Source organism: Loxodonta africana, chromosome 20, assembly GCF_030014295.1.
Source record: "Loxodonta africana isolate mLoxAfr1 chromosome 20, mLoxAfr1.hap2, whole genome shotgun sequence".
In the NCBI taxonomy this organism is placed as follows: Eukaryota; Metazoa; Chordata; class Mammalia; order Proboscidea; family Elephantidae; genus Loxodonta; species Loxodonta africana.
In genome coordinates, this window is record NC_087361.1 from 37,004,920 (window position 1) to 37,024,687 (window position 19,768).

Sequence of the window (19,768 nt, forward strand, 5' to 3'; positions counted from 1 at the left end):
GGTGCGTGTTATTTGCATACAAATACCGTTATATACATATATTCACACAGACATACATATGTATGTATATATATACACACATTGCTTTCTGTATATTTTAATGTATCACATTGTGTTATATAGATATATATATATGTAGACATATATATATATTTTATGCCTGTCTCTCCTGCTAAAATATGACCTCCTCACGGCGTATGCTGTTTCATTTATCTTTGAATCTTTGAGTCCCACGTGGTAGCATAGCATCTAGAATATAGTCGTACTCAGGAGATGTTTGTTGAGTAGGATAGGATGAGAAATGCAAAAACACAATGGGATTTTACAATTACAGGTCATTGGCTAAGTTCTCTGCTACACTGAGAGCTTTTAAAGCAGATCTGTAAACAATATAAAATAAATCAAGTAAATTGGATCTGGCCTCATAATTCTCCATACATGGCTGTACGTGTCAACTTTAATTTTCACATGGCATGATGTATGTCCCTTGTTCCTGCTTCTTAGAGCTGTACTTTTGCCAACAAGACTTGTACTAATCTTTCTTTAGAAGAAAATAGGACGTGTTGATTACTGCTTTGGTAATTTAGCTATTATTCTCCATTTCCCATGTGTCAATTTAAAAATAATCACTAGTGTCAATAGATGGTTGGCAGCCAAAAGTTTGGTTTAATATTCCACAGGCACAACTTTTCAGAGTAAGGAAATTGGAAATCCTTTAATGTTTAGCATCTCCTTTTGAGGGTAAGAGAAACAACTATATCTGTTAATTTGTATGAATTAGTACCACTGGGAAATTGGTCTTTGGAATCCTGAATAAAGTTTGAGCATTAATCTTGGATTGTCTATCCATGCTACAATAGAGTATTTGAATATAACAATTTGAATTCAACAATATGTGCTGGCTTTGGTTTTCTCTCTTGCTCCATTTTCAGGGTGTGAATATAAGTGGAGGGCAGAAGCATCGAGTAAGCCTGGCCAGAGCTGTCTATAGTGGAGCCGACATCTACCTCTTGGATGATCCTTTGTCTGCAGTTGATGTTCACGTTGGAAAGCAGCTTTTTGAAAAAGTGATAGGGCCTTCAGGCATTTTAAAAAATAAGGTAACCATAGTGGTATCACTTAGGATATTTTGGGGGGAAGGACCAATCTGCATAGCTGTTGTGGTTAGCTGCCTTTGAGTCGGGTCCAACTCTTGGAGACTTTGCACATAAGAGAACGAAACTTTGTTCCTATGCCATCTCCATCATCTTTGATATGTTTGAGGCCGTTGTCGAGGCCATCGTGTCAATCCATCTCATTGTGGATTTTTCTCGTTTTTGCTGCCCCTCTGCTTTTGGAGCCTTGGTAGCGTAGCGGTTAAGAACTTGGCTGCTAACCAAAAGGTCAGCAGTTCGAATCCACCAGTTGCTCCTTGGAAACCATATGGGGCGGTTCTACTCTGTCCTATAGGATCTCTGTGAGTCAGAGTCAACTCGACGGCAACGGGTTTTGTATTTTTCTTCCTACTATGTCAAACATGATGCCCTTTTCTAGCCATTGGTCTTTCCTGATGACGTGCCCTAAGTAAGTGAGCCAAAGTCTCACCATCCTTTCTTCTAAGGAGCATTTGGGTTGTATTTCTTCTAAGAGTAATTTATTCATTCTTCCAGCAGTCTGTGGAATATTCAGTATTCTTTGCCAGTGTCACAATCCAAATGCATCAATCCTTCTTTGGTCTTCTTTTTTCATTGTCCAACTTTCACGTACAGATGAAGTGATTGAAAAGATCCTAACTTGGGTCAGGTACACTTCAGTCATCAAAGTAATATCTGCATAGCACTATGCTTAAAATCCAATTATTTTTGTATATTTAAGTAAAGCAGTCAAAGTTCTACATGAAAAATGGTAGTTATATTGCTCTTCTGCAGACAAATCTTAATGAATCATTTTTGAAGTTTTACTTGCAAGTTTACTCTGGTGACAATTTATATAATTGTTACCTCATAACTAGCACTGTACTTTTAAGGTATTAAATATTTCAAAATGAGTAGCTTTTAGTTTAGTAGATTATTTTAAATAAAATGGTATTGTAATACACAGTAATTTTATAAAATATGATTATTTTATTGATTTTGTGTTTCTTAAAATTTGGAATTATTAACATGGTTAATTTTTAATAGTGACCATAACGTTTTAACTGTTTTATGAAGAGACCAAGGGGAAAGTGGTTACTATTTTTCAAGTGCATTCATGTTTGACACTTCACATTAGTTCATTTAGCTCTTATAACAAGTCTCTGAGGTAAATATTATCATTATTCCCGTTTTACGTATTAAGGAAGTCCAGGCTCGGAGTGACTTGTTAAAGGTTGCTCAACTTAAGAACAGCAAAGATTTTAAACCAATTCTGTACTGTTTTCTCCATAATATGTGTTTATAGATTTATTAATATACAGCATTCTGAAAGAAAAAATTAAATAAATGTATAAAAATTATAAAATACATATCGAAGTAAATAAAATGCAGACATCTATACTTGCCCAGATGTACCCAATGTAAAAAGGTCTTATATAAGTGTAAGTACATGTATCAAATAACATGGAAAGATTTTTTAAATAAAGGCAATGAAATTTTAATTGAATCAAACATTTTTTTTTTTTTAATGGTATGGTACATTTAAAAAAGTAAATAAGGGTAACAAGTAGATATATCTATGACATTGATTCAATTCTAATGAATGAAGAATACCTGAACCAAAGGGTTAAAATCGCATTTGCAAACTGTTTTTCCATCTAGCAGCATATCACCATTCATTACGAAATATATAGATGCTGCCTACCAAGAATTACACTCTGAAATAGTAAAGACAAAAAAAAAAAAGTGTAGCTGTCTTTAAAATAAATCATGTATGCCATTTTCTGTAACCTAAGGAATAAAACACTGTTTTTCAGACTCGTATTTTAGTGACACACAACCTCACACTTCTGCCACAGATGGATCTTATTGTCGTAATGGAAAATGGCAGAGTAGCACAAATGGGAACATACCAGGAGTTGCTGTCTAACACCAAAAATTTCAGTAATCTGCTTCAGATCTCCAATGAACAAGAAAGAGGTAAGAATACAAGGAGAAATGAAAGGTACAGTATGCCTTACCCATTTTGAAAATTATATTAAGTAACTGTTTTCTTACTATGAGTTTTTCCTCATTCATCCTGCTTCAGTCAGAGGCTGGGCACCTTCTTTTCTCCGAGAATCCTTGGAACACAGAAACAAATACCTTGGGATGTATCAGTTTGAATTGGAATCATTTGGAATCAACCTCATTTATGATTTTTAAGCAAAATTTAAATGCCCCAGGGTCTGTTCTTCATCTATGAAATAAACGATTAGATGGTTCACAAGCTCCACCCCAGGTCTAAGGGGCCCTGGTGGAGCAGTGGTTAAAGCATTTGGCTGCTAACCGGGACGTCTGCAGTCAGCTCTGTGGGAGAAAGATGTGGTAGTCTGCTTCCGTCTGGGAACCCTGTAGGGGCGGTTCTACTCTGTTCTATAGGGTTGCTGTGAGTTGGAATCCACTCAGTGACAGTGGGTTTGGCTTAGGATTTAATATGTCTAAATATTCTACTTATTTTTAAATTAAGAACTAGGGCACAAATCCATGTCAAATAATAATTTAAAGATGTGATGATGATATGACATATTAATGAAAAGAAACAAAAAGAAAAAGGACCTGGGAAAAGGCAAAGGGGGAGAGATTTGTCTAACTTTTAAGAATTAGCAGTTGGTTTTATTTTTTGTGTGTGTGTTATAGTCTTATATTTTAAATTAAGATTCAGAGATACTTATGAATGTGAAATGGTGTGATCCTATCCTAAGGATTTGAGCACAGGAATGTTTGAAATCCAGCATTTTCTTTGTATTCCACAAACATCAGTCCTGAGCCTGCTGAAAGTGGGATGTGGGGTCATTTCATTTTACAGCTGTAGATGGTTTTTCATACAGACAGTCATCATGGTCCTTGCCTTGTACTTTTTTAGAGCACCATCGATAATAATTGTAAAACCAGTTAACACTTTTATAATTTCAGTCTAAAGGAAGAAATGTAGAGTTGTGTCTCAATATTTTCTATGTGAACTGCTATCCATTAACTTACTTTCCCCTATATAAGGGTTATGAAAACATAAAGTTAGTTTGTAATAAGATCAAAGAAGTGTATTATTTAATGCCATGAAATAAAAAACAAAACACAAAACAATGTAATTATGCTGACGTGTTTCTGTTTTAGACCTATCGTAAAATATGATGCATTAATTAGGTACTATCTTTTAAATTTCTTATTGTTTTTTACTCCCTCATATTTATTACATACATTTTATATAGATGCATCCAAAAATATTTGAGCATCAAATTGCTGTATTCATTCTTAAGAAAAGAATTACCTCCTCTTTTTTAATGACTAGCAGCTTTGGAGATAATTCCTTGCCTACTCAATCAAGCTAAATAATTTGTGCTTTGTGTATAGGAGAGAGATCCCAGTTTGTGAGTGACTCTAAGGCCTAGACTGAAGATAAGGGCAGTATTAGTTTCCTAGAGCTGCTGTAACAAAGTACCACTAACCAGGTGGCTTAAAACAACAGAAATTTATTGTTTCATTATTTTGGAGGCTATCAGTCTGAAATCAAGATGTTTGCAGGGCCATGCTGTCTCTGAAGGCTCTAAGGAGAGATTCTTCCTTGCCTCATCCAGCTTCTGGTGGTTCCTGGATGTCTTTGGTGTTCTTAGCTTGTAGATGCATTACTCCATTTGCAGCCTTCATCTTCACATGGATGTCTTTCCTCTGTGTTTCTCTGCCAGTTTCTTCTCTTTTTGTAAGGACAGCAGTCATACTGATTTAGGACCCACCCTACTCCAGTCAGAGCCCTAGTAGTGCAGTGGTTAAGAGCTCAGGTTGCTAACCAAAAGGGGAACCTTATGGGGCAGTTCTACCCAATCCTATAGAGTCACTAGAGTTGGAATTGATTCGATGGTTTTGTTTTTTTTCGTCTACTCCAGAATGGCCTCATGCTAACTTACTGATGGCATCTCTAAAGACCCTATTTCCAATTAAGTTCACTTTCACAGGTACTGGGCATTAGGGCAGGAGCCCTGGTGATGCAGTGTTTAAGTGCTCAGCTGCTAACTGGAAGTTGACAGTTCGAACCCACCAGCTGCTCAGTGGGAGAAAGATGTGGCAGTCTGCTTCCGAAAAGATTTACAGCCTTGGAAGCCCAATGGAGACGGTTCTGTTCTGTCCTATAGAGTCACTATTAGTTGGAATTCATTCCACAGCAATAAGCTTGGTTTTAGCCCTAGTGGTGCAGTGGTTAAGCACTCACCTGCTAACTGAAAGGTCGGTGGTTCAAACCTACCAGCCACTTCACAGGAGGTGCATCTTTTTGGAGGACACAATTCTGTCTATAACAGGGTCTTTCATTTCTCTATTCTCGGTGTCTAGATAGCCCCATGCTAGGCAGATAGGAGGTGTTCAGTAGATATTTATTAAACATGGGAATCTGACTCCATTGTTTCTAGTGGAAGTATATCTCCTCAGGAGATAATGGGATCATTTGAAATTCTTGGAGTCAATGTCTTTTTTTTTTGGCCATTTGTTTTAAAGGCCACATGAAACACAGCTTGTATTACTTTATAAAATATAGCCCTAAACAGATGCTGTGTAAGTTTAAATTCAGTATTTTATATACCTTAAAATTTGAACAATGTCTTTTGAAACTTGTGAAATTTGCTATTGTTCAAATTACCAGTTTTGGGAAAAAAAATCCTGCCTTCTCTGTGTTTTTACACTCTCTTATATAGGGGGTTCCTCACTATAGCATGTAGAAAACAGTATTATCCTTGACATTGGGCTGACACTAATAGATCTTGATTCCTCACCATCAGAAATATTATGACGGAGTTAGAAAAAATATAAATTGAACTTTTTTTCCTAATTATCTCAACATCTGCTGTATATAGTGTGACTTCATCAGTAATCATAGAGACCAAGGCAAAAATAGATTCAAACCTGATTATGAAATTGATTCAGTTTTTATGAATGAACAATACCTGAACCAAAGTGTTAAAATCATGTTTGCAAACTGTTTTTTCATCTAGCAGTATTTCAGCCTTCACTGTGATGTCCTGTGGTACTTTCCTTAGACCTAGGCCAAAGTGACCCAGTCCTGTGCTCCACGGTGTAGAGAGTCCCCTGTCCTGGATCTCCTCTGGCTGACTCACTGGCCAAGAGGCTGTGCCCACCATGGTTCCCTTGCTGCTCCCCCTCCCTTCTCACTTCTTTACCATACTCTGTGCACTTGGGATCCCAGAATCCTTTGCCCAAATGACATAAGCTGCTTCTAGGGCCTGGGCTATCATTCTTCAGGTCTGCCCTCCCAAGTACACGGTGTTCTTCTGGTGTACACCACCCCTAGGGCTGAGGAGTGGCTAAGGAGGCATGGACAGAGCCTGGACATGTGGGCTGAGGTGTCCACAGGTATTCAAGGCCTCTAGTGGTTCAGAATGGATCTTGAGAAGGAGAGAACAGGGACGAGGGACTTGACTGGGGACTACCTTGCCCGATATTGCCACGTTCCCCAGAGGTACCCTCGGGAGTCCAAAAATTCTCACTTGGACCTAGCCTTCTAGGTGGTTGGAAAGGTATAGTTGTCAGGGTAGGCAATAGAACTTATTTAAGAGTCTGTTACTTCAATCTATAACTTTAAAATAATTAGACATATGGCATGCAGGCCGCCATTTGCATTCTTGCCCACAGATCCCCACAGATGTTGATAGCAGGCCTGCCTTGGTGTGGGTTTTCTTTTTCTTATTTGCATAAGTAGTGAGAAAATATCAAATTACATCTTAGGACATTTTTGCTAGGTTTAGGGGAAAGGGATTGCCTGATAGGAGAGTGCGATTTCAGAGGTGTGGTCCATGGCCGGGTCCCCAATTCTAAAATCACCCCATGGTCTATCATTCATTTATTATGGTTCATCCTCTCCGATCTTGAGTCTGTTTAAGAATTCCTTTAAGAGGTGCACCATCCTTTCATTGTTTAAATTCTTGTTAACTTAGGTGATACTACAATGAGAGTAAAATAAAAACAGCCTTGTGGAAAAAACAGTGGATCAAATGTTAGGAGCCCTCGGCTCTGCTCCTGACACTGAATGATTATGTGACTTTTCCTAAAAATAACGTAACTCTTCTGGTTCTTCCCGTTTATGAAACAGAATTTGAGCTAAGTCTATTTTTCTTAGTGGCCGATATGAAACTGAAAGTTTTTATCTCCTTCTTCCTCCAAAACTGCTTATAACCTACCTACTCTTCCTTCTTTCCTATCGTTTTAACTCTCACTACTGGGGTTGATAACAGATAATTCAGAAAGTAAACCGTAGAAAGTACAGTTTACAGTATAATTTGGATTGGGACACATTGACTCTCTAAGATTCCAACTAGCTCTGAAAAATCTAGAAGTCTCACCTTATGGAATGTTATATAAGATAATCAATAGGAGGTGGAAAGTGTGTCCACCAAGAAAGATGTAAGATCACTAATGACACATTTTACTTATTTACAAGTTTATTCTGGGCTGACTCTCGTGTGTACTAATAATATTAAAGACCTGTTGGGTATTGACTAGGTCAATATAGTTATATGTTTTATGTTTATTGAATTCTCCCTTAAGCCTTCTGAGGCTACATGGTACAGTTTGGTATCTTAATCAAATTAAGACAGATTGTTTAAGTGGAAAGTGGCAAAATTTGTATCCAGTCTGCCTTTATTTCATGCCAGAGGCCAACCAAACTCTTAAACCTTACATTAAATGTAGGAAGGTACACTGGAAAGACAGGAGTTTATGGCCTAGCTGTCTCTTGCTCTCCGTTTCTCTCACTTACTCGCTCTCTTTGAATCTCTCTTTGTCTTTCTCTGCCAACTCAGGATTTTAGACAAGTCATTTATCCTTTCTTGCGTTTTACTTTTTCCCATGCAAAATACAGGTAAGTTTACCTAGTCTCATTAGCTTATTTTTGGGTTCAAATGATATTCTGCATGTGAAAGCACTCTGTAAACTGTAAATAAGTACATAAATGTGAATACTGTGATTAGAAGCTATAAATGTGAGAATGTGCCATAGATCAGAGATGTCAAAACATCTTCAGCCTGCATATTCATTCTTGAGCCTTGGAGTCCTCGTGTTTCACAGAGGTAGTTAAGGTAAGCCAGATTCTGCCATTAGAGACTAGATGGCCACTTCTAGGAAAAAGGGGCCATAGAATTCTTAGAAGAGACCTTAGGAATCTTTGAGTCCGGTTATTTCCTTTCAGATGTGAGAAGTCTCAAATTCAAAGAGTTTAAGTAATAGGCCTAGTTTTGAAGTGTTTACCATCAAAATATTTTAGCGTTTGCACCAACAAGTTGGTGCCCCTCTCTGATCTTCACATAATTTCTCTGTATGCTTTTCATTATAGGTCTCAGTTTTTAAGACATTTCAAAACATTGTGGGTGAAGGAGAAACAATGAGGGAAAGGAAAGAGCTTCTAGTGTATGCGTGGATCCAGCACATAGAAGTCTCTCCAACTCGAATAACTCATTGTATTTTTCTCTAGTTTGTTAATTGTTTGCTGATGGGGCTATAAAAGTGCTCACTGTCTTCCTCTCCAGCTCATGTTTTAGAGGGAGTCAATGTAACCAACCCCAGAACTACACCGAAAGACCAATCCCAGGAGCAAAAAGATAGGTGAGTATTAGGAGTCTACAAGGCTCGAAGAGTTTATGGGCTAATAAATTGCTTTTTTTTTTTTAGCATTTAAAATGCATAATGTAAAAGGAATCTATACATTATAAAACAGTTGTTGTTGAGTCGGATTAGACTTGGGCTCCACAGGGTTTTCAATGGCTGATTTTTTGGAAGCAGATCACAAGGACTTTTTTCTGGTGCACCTCTGGGTGGACTTGAACCTCCAACCTTTCGATTACCAGTCAAGTGCCTTAACCATTCGTACCACCCAGAGACTGGATATAAACTGTACTCAGTGGTTTCCAGTTTTAAACTAAGTTAGGTGGATGTGTCTGAATTTTTACGTGAGATGGGTATATATGACTTAGTTGTAGAAATATGTACTCATTAGTCTCAGCAATTTGTAGTCAAATTTTGGTAGCAGAAACTCACATTGATCTTGATAGTCCCACCCCATTGTGTTCATGTACTCTATAGATGTGAAAATAGGCTTTAGACCTGAAAATACTAAATTGTCATGGACCAGGATGATCATCAGGCCAGGATATGTGACCAGACTTACAGTCTTGGTGTAAGGAGCTGAATAACTTGCTTAGAAAAACAAGAGGGCAGGAGGGAGAAAGAGAGAAATGAAATTATGAGAAAATTATGAAAACTTTGACCCTGATTGGGTTTTGTTGTACTATGCTTCATTTTTTTTTTTTTTGTAGGTGACTAAAATGAGCAGTGATTGAAGCAAATTAGCCAATCAGTTATTTCTCCCCAGTACATTGCTAGCACTTGCTCAGATAGGAGGCTTAGAGAGGAAACTCACAGAAACGAGAAAAACCAAAACCAAACCCACTGCCGTCCAGTTGATTCCGGCTCATAGCGAACCTATAGGACAGAGTAGAACTGCCCCATAGAGTTTCCAAGGAGTGCCTGGCGGATTCGAACTGCTGACCCTTTGGTTAGCAGGCATAGCACTTAACCACTACGCCGCCAGAGTTTCCATAGAAATGAGAGGATTGAAAAATAAGAGGCTAGCGATATAGGGAGCAGCCACTGGTCAAAATTGCTAAAATGTAGAAACAGGATAGATTACAGGGAAGCAACCATGGGAGGGTTCAATAGTGGGAATTTTCTAGTTCGGGCCTTGAATAAAAAAAAAAAAAATAGATCATGAATTAATTTTTTAAAGGATTGGATATTCCAAAGGATGTGTACATGTTGTGGGTGTTGCCATTTGGTATAGATACCACAGTTGGCTGACTCAGTGGGTCAACCAAATTGTTCTTCGTTAATCATAAAGACCTTGGACTGCTTCTCTTCTCTATCTGTAGTTAGTGTTATCCAGTCTCATGGCTTAAAATAATATCTATATACTAATATCTCTCAAGTGTGTATCTCCAGCCCAGACCTCTCCTCTAAACTCTGAACTTAGACAACAAAGTGACCCGTTCATTGTCTTCTCTTTAATGTCTGAATGACACTTAGAGCTTTTGTGTCCAAAACAGAGCTCCCGATTTTCCCAAACCACACATACTCCTGTCTCCCTTTCCCCCACAGTCTTCCTCATCTCAGCTAATAGCAACCCTGTCCTGTCAGTCGCTCAGGCAAAAATACCTTGCAGTCATCCCTAACAGTCTCATACTCCACATTCAATCTATCATCAAATCCCATTGGCTGTACCTTCAGAAGATATCCAGAAATCCAGAATTCAGCCACCACTCATCACCTCATCAGCTTCACAGTTGTCACCTTTGTCCGAATTGCTATCATTTCTCACCTGGATTATTGTTATTGCCTTCGTACAGGTCTTCCTGCTGCCATCCTTGCCCCCAGGCTATTTACAACACAGCATCCAGAGTGATTCCTTTTGAATTATAAGTCAGAATATGGCACTTTTCTGCTCAAAACCTCCAAAGGAGTCACATTTCAGAATAAAATCCCAAGTCCTTATAATGACCCACAAAGCATGTTGTTGTTTGGTGCTGTCGAGCGGGTCTCAACTCGTAGTGACCCTATCTGAAACACTGCCAGGTCCTGTACCATCCTCACAATTATTGTTATGCTTGAGCCCATTGTTGCAGCCACCGTGTCAATCCATTTTGTTGAGGGTCTTCCTCTTTTTTGCTGACCTTCCACTTTACCAAGCATAATGTCCTTCTCCAGGGACTGATGCCTCCTGATAACATGTCCAAAGTATGTGAGATTTTATTTCACCATCCTCGATACTAAGGAGCATTCTGGCTGTACTTCTTCCTAGACAGATTTGTTCATTCTTCTGGCAGTCCATGGTATATTCAATACTCTTCACCAACACCCATAATTTGAAGGCATCAATTCTTCTTCAGTCTTGTTTATTTACTGTCCAGCTTTCACATGCCTATGAGGCAATTGAAAATACCATGGCTTGGGTCAGGCACGCCTTAGTCCTCAAAGCAACATCTTTGCTTTTTAATACTTTAAAGAGGTCTTGTGCAACAGATTTGCCCAGTGCAATACGTCCTTTGATTTCTTGCCTGCTGCGTCCATGGATGTTGATTGTGGATCCAAGTAAAGTGAAATCCTTAACAACTTCAGTATTTTCTCCATTCATCATGATGTTGCTTATTGGTCCGCTTGTGAAGATTTTTATTTTATGTCAAGGTACAATCCATACTGAAGGCTGTAGTCTTTGATCTTCATCAGTAAATGTTTCAAGTCCTCTTCACTTTCAGCAAGCAAGGTTGTATCCTCTGCATATCACGGGTTGTTAATGAGTCTTCCTCCACTCCTGATGCCATGTTCTTCTTCATATAGTCCAGTTTCTCAAATTATTTTCTCAGCATACAGATTGAATAAGTATAGTGAAGTGATACAACCCTGACCCACACCTTTTAGTGTTGAATGGATGAATAGATCACTAGAGATGGGAAGAGCCCTCAGGGTTTTCTAATCCATCATTTCTTTTAGTATTTTATTTTTTTTGGCCATCATAACTTAATAAGTTTCATTCAAAAGAATATCATTTTTTAAAAAAACCTTCAAGAAAGGCAAATCTGAAATCATTTAAATAGATGCTTTGGCAGTCATGTGCTCTGTGGTCTCCCAGTTGCTGATGAGTCGATTCCATTTCATGGCTAATGCACGTATGTCAGAGTAGAGCTGTGCTTCACTGGGTTTTCAATGGCTAATTTTTCAACCTAATTTTCTCTGTCTTAGATTTACCCAATTTTTTCCATCTAGTATGGAGTCCCTGGGTGGCAGAACAGTTAAGCTCTCAACTGCCAGCCGAAAGGTTGATGATTTGAACTGACCCAGGGTTGCTTTGGATGACAGGCCTGGAGGCCTTTCATAGCCTTGAACGCTCTGTGGAGCAGTTCTACTCTGCGCACACGGGGTCGCCATGAGTCAGAGTTGACTTGATGGCAACTAACAACAAGAAGTAACTGCAGAATTAAGATAGGTTGGGAATTGGAAGATATAAGCAGACTGAAATGTTTCAGTGGTTAAAACCTTTCTACAATTGGATGTTTTGAAATAGAATACAATAAATCCTCCTTATGGAAGAAGGGTTCATGGGAAAACTGGCAAGTTGCCAATCAAGAGTAAAGTAGACAGGAAGGTAATTAGACCAGTAATGACTGAGGGTCTCTCCTTCTGAAAATTACTGTTACTTTAATGACATTATTTCAGTTTTCTTATAAGGACTAAAATATTTTCAACTGTTTCTGTATTTTCCATTTTTGTCTAAATGTGTATGGAACGTGTTTAATTATTTTATTTCTTTAAATATCTATTATTGTCTTCCCTGAATAAGATAGACTGTCAATGTTATTTTGGTATCTAGATTGCCTTCTTCTGGTATTCACGTCAGCTACTCTTAACGACTTTAATCCTTCCATATATCCTGTAAAGCATCCCTGGTGGCACAACGGTTACGTGCTCTGCTGCTAGCCTAAAGGTCAGCAGTTTGAACCCACCCAGCACGCCACAGGAGCAAAGAACTGGAGAGCTGCTTCTGTAAATATTACAGCCTGGAAGACCTTCTGGGGCAGCTCTACTCTGTCCAGTAAGGTCATTAAGAGTCAGAATCTACTGAATGGCACACAACAACAAGATATACATACTGTGTGCCTAAATATTTTGAAACTGTGTGTTCAGTTCAGGGATAATGATTTCAGTATATTAATTTTATGCCTTTTATACGAAAATACGCAGAAAGATGTTGTGCCAACTTTTAAAAAAAATTTTATTGTGCTTTAAGTGAAAGTTTACAAATCAAGTCAGTCTCTCATACCAAAATTTATGTACACCTTGCTATATACTCCTAGTTGCTCTCCCCCTAATGAGACAGCACAGTGCTTCTCTCCACCCTGTATTCTCCATGTCCATTCAGCCAGCTTCTGTTCCTCTCTGCCTTCTCATCTCCCCTCTGTGCCAATTTTCTTGAGGGTTTCTGGAAGACAGAGCAAGGCTCACTTTTGAAACTTCTCTCTCAGGGTGAAATAATTTGATCTCTTAAGGGATTCAAATAAAACCTTCTTTTTATTAAAAAAAAAAAAATACTGAACCTCATGCAGTATTTTTGTGGAAAAAGAATACATAACATTCTAGTTTGGAAAAGCCATATAAGGTGTCCAATAAATTATTGGTCTTTGTTAGTGATGTCTAATTAGGAAACTTTAATTCCCTTTTAACATTTAGACTTCATAGGATTTTATGTTCAGCTACAATTAGAATTAATTTTTTGGCTTGACACCAATGCTAAATTTGCTTATCCAAACAGAAGCCATGCCAAGGGCTTAAAGGATGATGACAGTAATTAACCCAAATCATACAGCAGGACTTGTTCCAATGAAAGTATCTGTTAAATAGTGTATCTTTCCCTGATGGAGAAGTTGATTCTCCAAAGGGCATGTACTGTAACCTCCCAAAGAATGTTCTTTGACGCTAGTGCCAGAGACTTGAAAGTAAGAACTACTACAAATAAGGCATTTCTTTTTCTGATAAATAAAGTGGGAAACTTGGAGAAATGGGGGATTCTCATGGTCTTCTGAGCAGAACACACATCTATTTGGTATTTTTAGAGGTCAGTTTGAAAGTATATGTATCAAAGACATAGGATTTAGCATGCCCCATGCAGCTATATGGAAACCCTGGTGGCATAGTGGTTAAGTGCTACAGCTGCTAACTAAAAGATCAGCAATTCGAATCCACCAGGGTCTCCTTGGAAACTCTGTGGGGCAGTTCTACTCTGTCTTATAGCATCATTATGACTCGGAATCAACTCGATGGCAAAGAATTTGTTTTTTTTTTTTTTTGGTTTATGCACCTCTATATGGGAATTTATTACAAGGGACAATGAGAGCTATGTAAAAACATGTTCATCAAGTAATAATTAAAATAGAAAAAAAAAAACCCTACTACTGGCATAACTACTGATATTGTTAAATTATAGCAAAATGATAACATATTAATGTTGTTGTATGACAGTATAATGTTGTTATAGAAGAATATTTGATTATTTGGTGTTCATTAGATATTGAGTTAGGAGCCTTAGTGGCACAATGGTTAATCACTCGGCTGCTAACTGAAAGGTCAGCAGTTCAAGCCCACCAGCGGCTCTATGGGAGAAAAAACCTGGTGATCTGCTCCCATAAAGATTTCAGCCTAGGAAACCCTATGGGGCAGTTCTACTCTGTCATATAGGGTTGCTATGAGTTGGAGTTGACTTGATGGCACACGACAACATGTTTTGAGTTATAAAGTTCATATATGCCATTTTTTAAAAATTAAAGATTGGTTATAGAGCAACATTTGTGTTAATATATCACACACACAAATAGAGAAAAGACTACAGCAATATTAACAAGCATTTTAGATTAGTAATTGGTAATAGGATTCTTAGGGGCCCTGGTGGCACGACAGTTAAGTGCTTGGCTGCTAACCAAAAGACTGGCAGTTCGAACCCACCCAGCAGCTCCACAGGAGAAAGACCTGGCAATCTGCGTCCATAAAGATTACAGCCGAGAAAACCCTATCGGGCAGTTCTACTCTGTCACATGGGGTTATTATAAGTAAAAAACAGACTCAAGGTCACCTAACAACAACAATAGCCTTCATGGTCCAGGGTCATGGAAGTTGATGGCCAAAGTAGAGTGTAGATAAAGGACCCTGGACATATGCAGGTCATGAAATTGGAAAGATGTTTAGTTTTATAGAGTTGTCTGTGTAAACTGTGACATCTCCCAGGATAGTGGCAGAAGAATATGGGAAGACAGAGCCAGATGCTACAGTCTCCCAATACACCAGGAGACCAATAGATGAGAATAGCTGGAATATGGTATGGCCAGATGGCATTGGTCTTGAAGCACCCAGGGATTTTGCCCAAGTTTGAAAGGTAATTACCTAGAAGTAGCAGTGAAAAATTAGACACCATGCCCTGGTCCTAAAATATGTGGGGTGTGGAAGAAGAAACAATATCTGTTTGAGAAGACTAAAGGAGCTAGGTTATTGCCAGAGCAAAGACAGGTGACTGATAAGGTAAGAAGGCTGACAAGCTTGTGACAAAGTGGTTGAGACTCTCTAACTTTTTGTTAATGTTGGTTGATCTAACACCTAAAAAAATAAACATCGTGTTTCTTTATCAGGCCCTCTTTGGATCAAGAAAAACAGTTCTCAATGAGAAAAGAAAAGATCCCTGTTGGTGGGGTAAGCTCCAGAAGAACTAGTGTTATTTGTTGTTAACCACTGAAACATAAGATATTATGGTGGCTTATTAATAAATATTATAAATCTCTTACTGCATTTCAGAAGTGTTGCCCTATAATAAATATAAATAGCTTGAAGGAATGAAATTAAATGGAACTTTTGTATATCATATTGGTGTTTAGTTAGGATTACACATTATTGAGCTATGTATGTTCTTGTGTACTAATGACTATAGCTAATGTTTATTGAGTACTTTTTAAATGTTTAGGGCTCTACTGGGCATTTTACATGTATTTATGAGATAGCTAGGAGTCCCTGGGTGGTGTAGACAGTTAAGCATTTGACTACTAACTGAAAGGTTGATGGTTCAAGCCCACTCAGAGGGCCTCAGAAGAGAGTCTTGGTGATCTGCTTCTGAAAGGTCAGAAAGGTTTGCAAACCCTATGGAGCGCAGTTCTACTCTGCAATACACGGTGTTGCCATGAGTCAGAACTGATTCGACGGCAACTGATATGAGGTGACTACTACCATTACGCCAGTTTACAGGGGAATAATCTGAAGATTAAAGGACTTACTAACTTGACCAAGATCACAAAGTTTAGGCAATGTCATAGTAGGACTTGAATCTAGTTTGTCTGACTTTAAAGTAGAGCTTCGAAGTCCTATATCACACTGTTTATCTAACTGATGCTAATTCAGAAACTATTGGAACAACCAAAATGGGCATGTCACTATTTTTCAGTAACCTAATTTTAGTCAATTTGCCTTTAGTTGAAGTTCTCAGTAATCATGAAGTACCTCCAAGCCTTCGGTTGGCCCTGGGTGTGGCTGGTTGTGGCCACTTACCTAGGGCAGAATTTGGTGGGCATTGGACAGACTCTGTGGCTAAGTTCCTGGACAAAAGAAGCAAAGCACGTGGATGAGTTAAAGGAATGGAAGCAAATAAGAAGCAATAAACTTAATATCTACGGATTACTGGGATTAATTCAAGGTAAAAAAAAAAAAATCCAAATGCTCTTTCTTCTCTTTCTGACCTAGTTGATTCAAATGCAAGCATATGACACCATACTATTTCTAATAAAATCTATGCTTAGTTATCAGATATTTTGGAATATTTCATATGCATACACCTGCAATTAATCATAACTGGAAAATAACCCAAAACTTATAGGTCTCAGCTGCATAGCCACATCAAATAATTCACATTTTTTGTCTCGTTTAATCTTTTTAAAAAAAATTTATTGTGTTTTTAGGATTACATGTTATTGAGCTACATATGGACTCATGCACTAATGACTATTAAAAAAAATAGCTAATATTAAGTACTTTTTGAATGCTTAGGACTGTGCTGGGCATTTTACATGTATTTATGAGGTAGCTATGAATCCCTGGGTGGTGCAGTTAAGTGTTTGACTACTAACTGAAAGGTTAATGGTTCAGACCCACCCAGAGGCACCTCATAAGATCTGCGTCTCAAAGATCAGAGAGGCTTGAAAACCCTACGTATCACAGTTCTACTCTGCAATACATAGGGTTGCCATGAGTCAGAATCAACTTGATGGCAACTGATATGAGGCAGCTGCTATCATTATTTCAGTTTATAGGTGAATAATCTGAAGATTAAATGAGTTAGTAACTTGTGAAATTTTACAGTGCAAATTAGTTTTTCATTAAAAAATTTATACACAGATTATTTGGTGACATTGGTTGCAATCTCCACAGTGTGTCAACGTTCTCTCCCTTTCCACTATAGGTTCACTGTGTCCGTTTGTCCAGTTTTCCCATCCCTTCCTGCCTTCTTGTCCTTGCTTTTGGGCAGGTGATGCCCGTTTGGTCTCCCATACTTGATTGAACTAAGAAGCACGTTCCTCACGTGTGTTATTGTTTGCTTTTTTTAAGCCTGTCTAACGTTTGGCTGAAAGGTAAACTTTGCAAGTGGCTTCACTTCTGAGTTAGCAGGGTGTCTGGGACAGTAGTCTTGGGGGTTCCTCCAGTCTCTGTCAGACCAATAAGTCTGGTCTTTTTTGTCTTTTTGAATTTTGTACTACATTTTTCTGTCACTCTATCCAGAACCCTCTATTGTGATCCATGTCAGAGAAGCTGGTGGTGGTGGCCAGGTACCATCTAATTTTTCTGGGCTCAGGCTGGTGGAGGCTGTGGTTCATGTGGTCCATTAGCCCTTTGGACTGGTATTTTCCTTGTGTCTTTGGTTTTCTTCATCCTCCTTTGCTCCGAATGTGATGGGAGCAATAGATGTATCTTACATGGCAACTTGGAAGTGGAATGTGGAACATTTTCTTTATAGCTATGTTATGCCAATTGACCTAGATGTCTCCCAAGACTGTGGTCCCCAGTCCTCAGTCCCAGTAACTAAGTCCCTCAAGGTGTTTGAATATGTCTTGAAAGCTTCTTTGACTTTGTCTTTGTCAAGTTGTGCTGCCTTCCCTGTCTCATTAAATCTTGACTATAATTCTTCAGAAAGGAGGTATTATCCCCATTTTACAGTTTAGGAGACTGAGGCTTATATATGTATTCACATAGGATTCACAACTCTTGACCACATGGCCACTCACTGTATATGCAAGAGTTCTGAGTAATGTGAAGATTGATAAATTAATCTCTTAATAAATTTAAAGCCTAATAACGCCTAGGTCAGGTACATAACAAACTATAAGGTAACCAATAACCAAAAAAACCAAACCAATTCTGACTCATAGTGACCCTATAGGACAGAGTAGAACTGTCCCATACAGCTTCCAAGGAGTGCCTGTTGGATTCGAGCTGCCAGCCTTTTGGTTAGCAGCGGTAGCTCTTAACCACTATGCCACCAGTGTTCCCAAGGTAAACAATAAGTGCTATAAAAGAAGTAAAAGAAAGCACTATGAGAATTCAGAGCAGGGAAAGGCCACACTTGGTTTACAGATTAAGATGGTTTCTAAGAAATTGTTGGCATGTTAGGTGGAACTAAAGGAATAGATAGAATTTCATCAGATTGAGATCATGGAGAAGGAGGGGGAAAAATGACAGAGAAATAGTGTGAATAAAGATGGTGTAGGGAAGGTGTGGTGAAATGAGTTCCTTTATGTGGCCTTTAGCCTTGGTTCTTTGGAAAACACAACTTGAGAGATTTTTTTCCCTAAGCCCTGAAGAGTTACTATTGCCTTAGTTTTCTATCCCAGAGGATTCCTTACTTTTGTCCAGGTTGATTGACATTTTCTGGATAAGCTATAAACAACTTGTGGTTTGATATTTTCTGTCTGGTCCTTGGCTGCAGCCTGCCTTGTGATTGTTATGCACCTTGTAGGGATTGGTCAATAGACCATGCAAATGAAGTGTCTATAGCCTACTATGCAAATGAAGTATCTGTGGCATACAGAGCTTAGTCAGTTTGTGGCCCTAGTGGAACGGCCATGCCTTGAAATTGATGAGGAGTTTGTGTATATATGCAGACAACCCACAGAAGTTTTTCAAACAGAAAGAAGCAGGAAGATAGGAAGCAGGAAGAAGCAGAAAGGAAAAAAGGCCAGAGAAGAGAAAAGAAGCAGAGAAAAAGAAGGCAAGGAACCTCTTAAAAGAGCTGTAACATGGGTCAAGTGCTGTAACACTGAAGACAGAGACAGGCCCAGAAGGGGCCCAGCAGCTGAGCCAGTAACGACTGACGGCAGGGCCAAGAAGAGCCTGTCTTCAGAGGGCTGAGAGGAGCCTATTCTGAGGGGGCCATCAGGAGCCTGTCCTCAGAGGGCCAAGAAGAGGCCTGTCCTGGGGGAGCAGTGGTTGAGAGAAGGTCTACATGGCTTAGAGGAGCTGAGGGAGCTGTCTTGCACTAAAGAAGGGAGACTTTGCCTACATGCTTCTCCATCCTTATCCTGATCCTTATGCTATTACTTCTTTAAAAAACCCATTGATGTATCGTCTGTGAGTTCTGTGTGGCCATTGCAACAGATTAGGGAATGGAGAAGAGAGGTAGAGAGTACCATGGGAGAATGGCTGGTGTTAGAATTGGTAAAAAGGTTGGAGGGTGGAGGTATGTCTGACCTCCACCTCATGGGAATCAGCTTTGTTTTGATCCTGGTAGTTACCCCGCATGAAGCTAGACAAGTTTTTTTTTTTTTTTTAATAATTCTTATTGTGCTTTAAGTGAAAGTTTACAAATCAAGTCAGTCTCTCACACAAAAACCCATATACACCTTGCTACACACTCCCAATTACTCTCACCCTGATGAGACAGCCCACTCTCTCCCTCCACTCTCTCTTCTCATGTCCATTTCACCAGCTTCTAACCCCCTCCACCCTCTCATTTCTGCTCCAGGCAGGAGATGCCAACATAGTCTCAAGTG

General features: G+C 38.8%; 1 protein-coding gene across 6 annotated transcripts in view; it reads left to right on the forward strand.

Annotated features, from left to right (window-relative positions):
* Positions 1 to 19,768, forward strand: part of LOC100658108 (ATP-binding cassette sub-family C member 2-like) — a 110,897-nt gene that overhangs the window by 59,000 nt on the left and 32,129 nt on the right. For all 6 annotated transcript variants that reach the window (XM_064273098.1, XM_064273101.1, XM_064273097.1 and 3 more), the window contains 5 exons: positions 933 to 1,100; positions 2,930 to 3,092; positions 8,678 to 8,753; positions 15,371 to 15,431; positions 16,203 to 16,422. In XM_064273098.1, the coding sequence (XP_064129168.1) occupies positions 933 to 1,100; positions 2,930 to 3,092; positions 8,678 to 8,753; positions 15,371 to 15,431; positions 16,203 to 16,422 (688 nt within the window). The remainder of the gene's footprint in view (positions 1 to 932; positions 1,101 to 2,929; positions 3,093 to 8,677; positions 8,754 to 15,370; positions 15,432 to 16,202; positions 16,423 to 19,768) is intronic.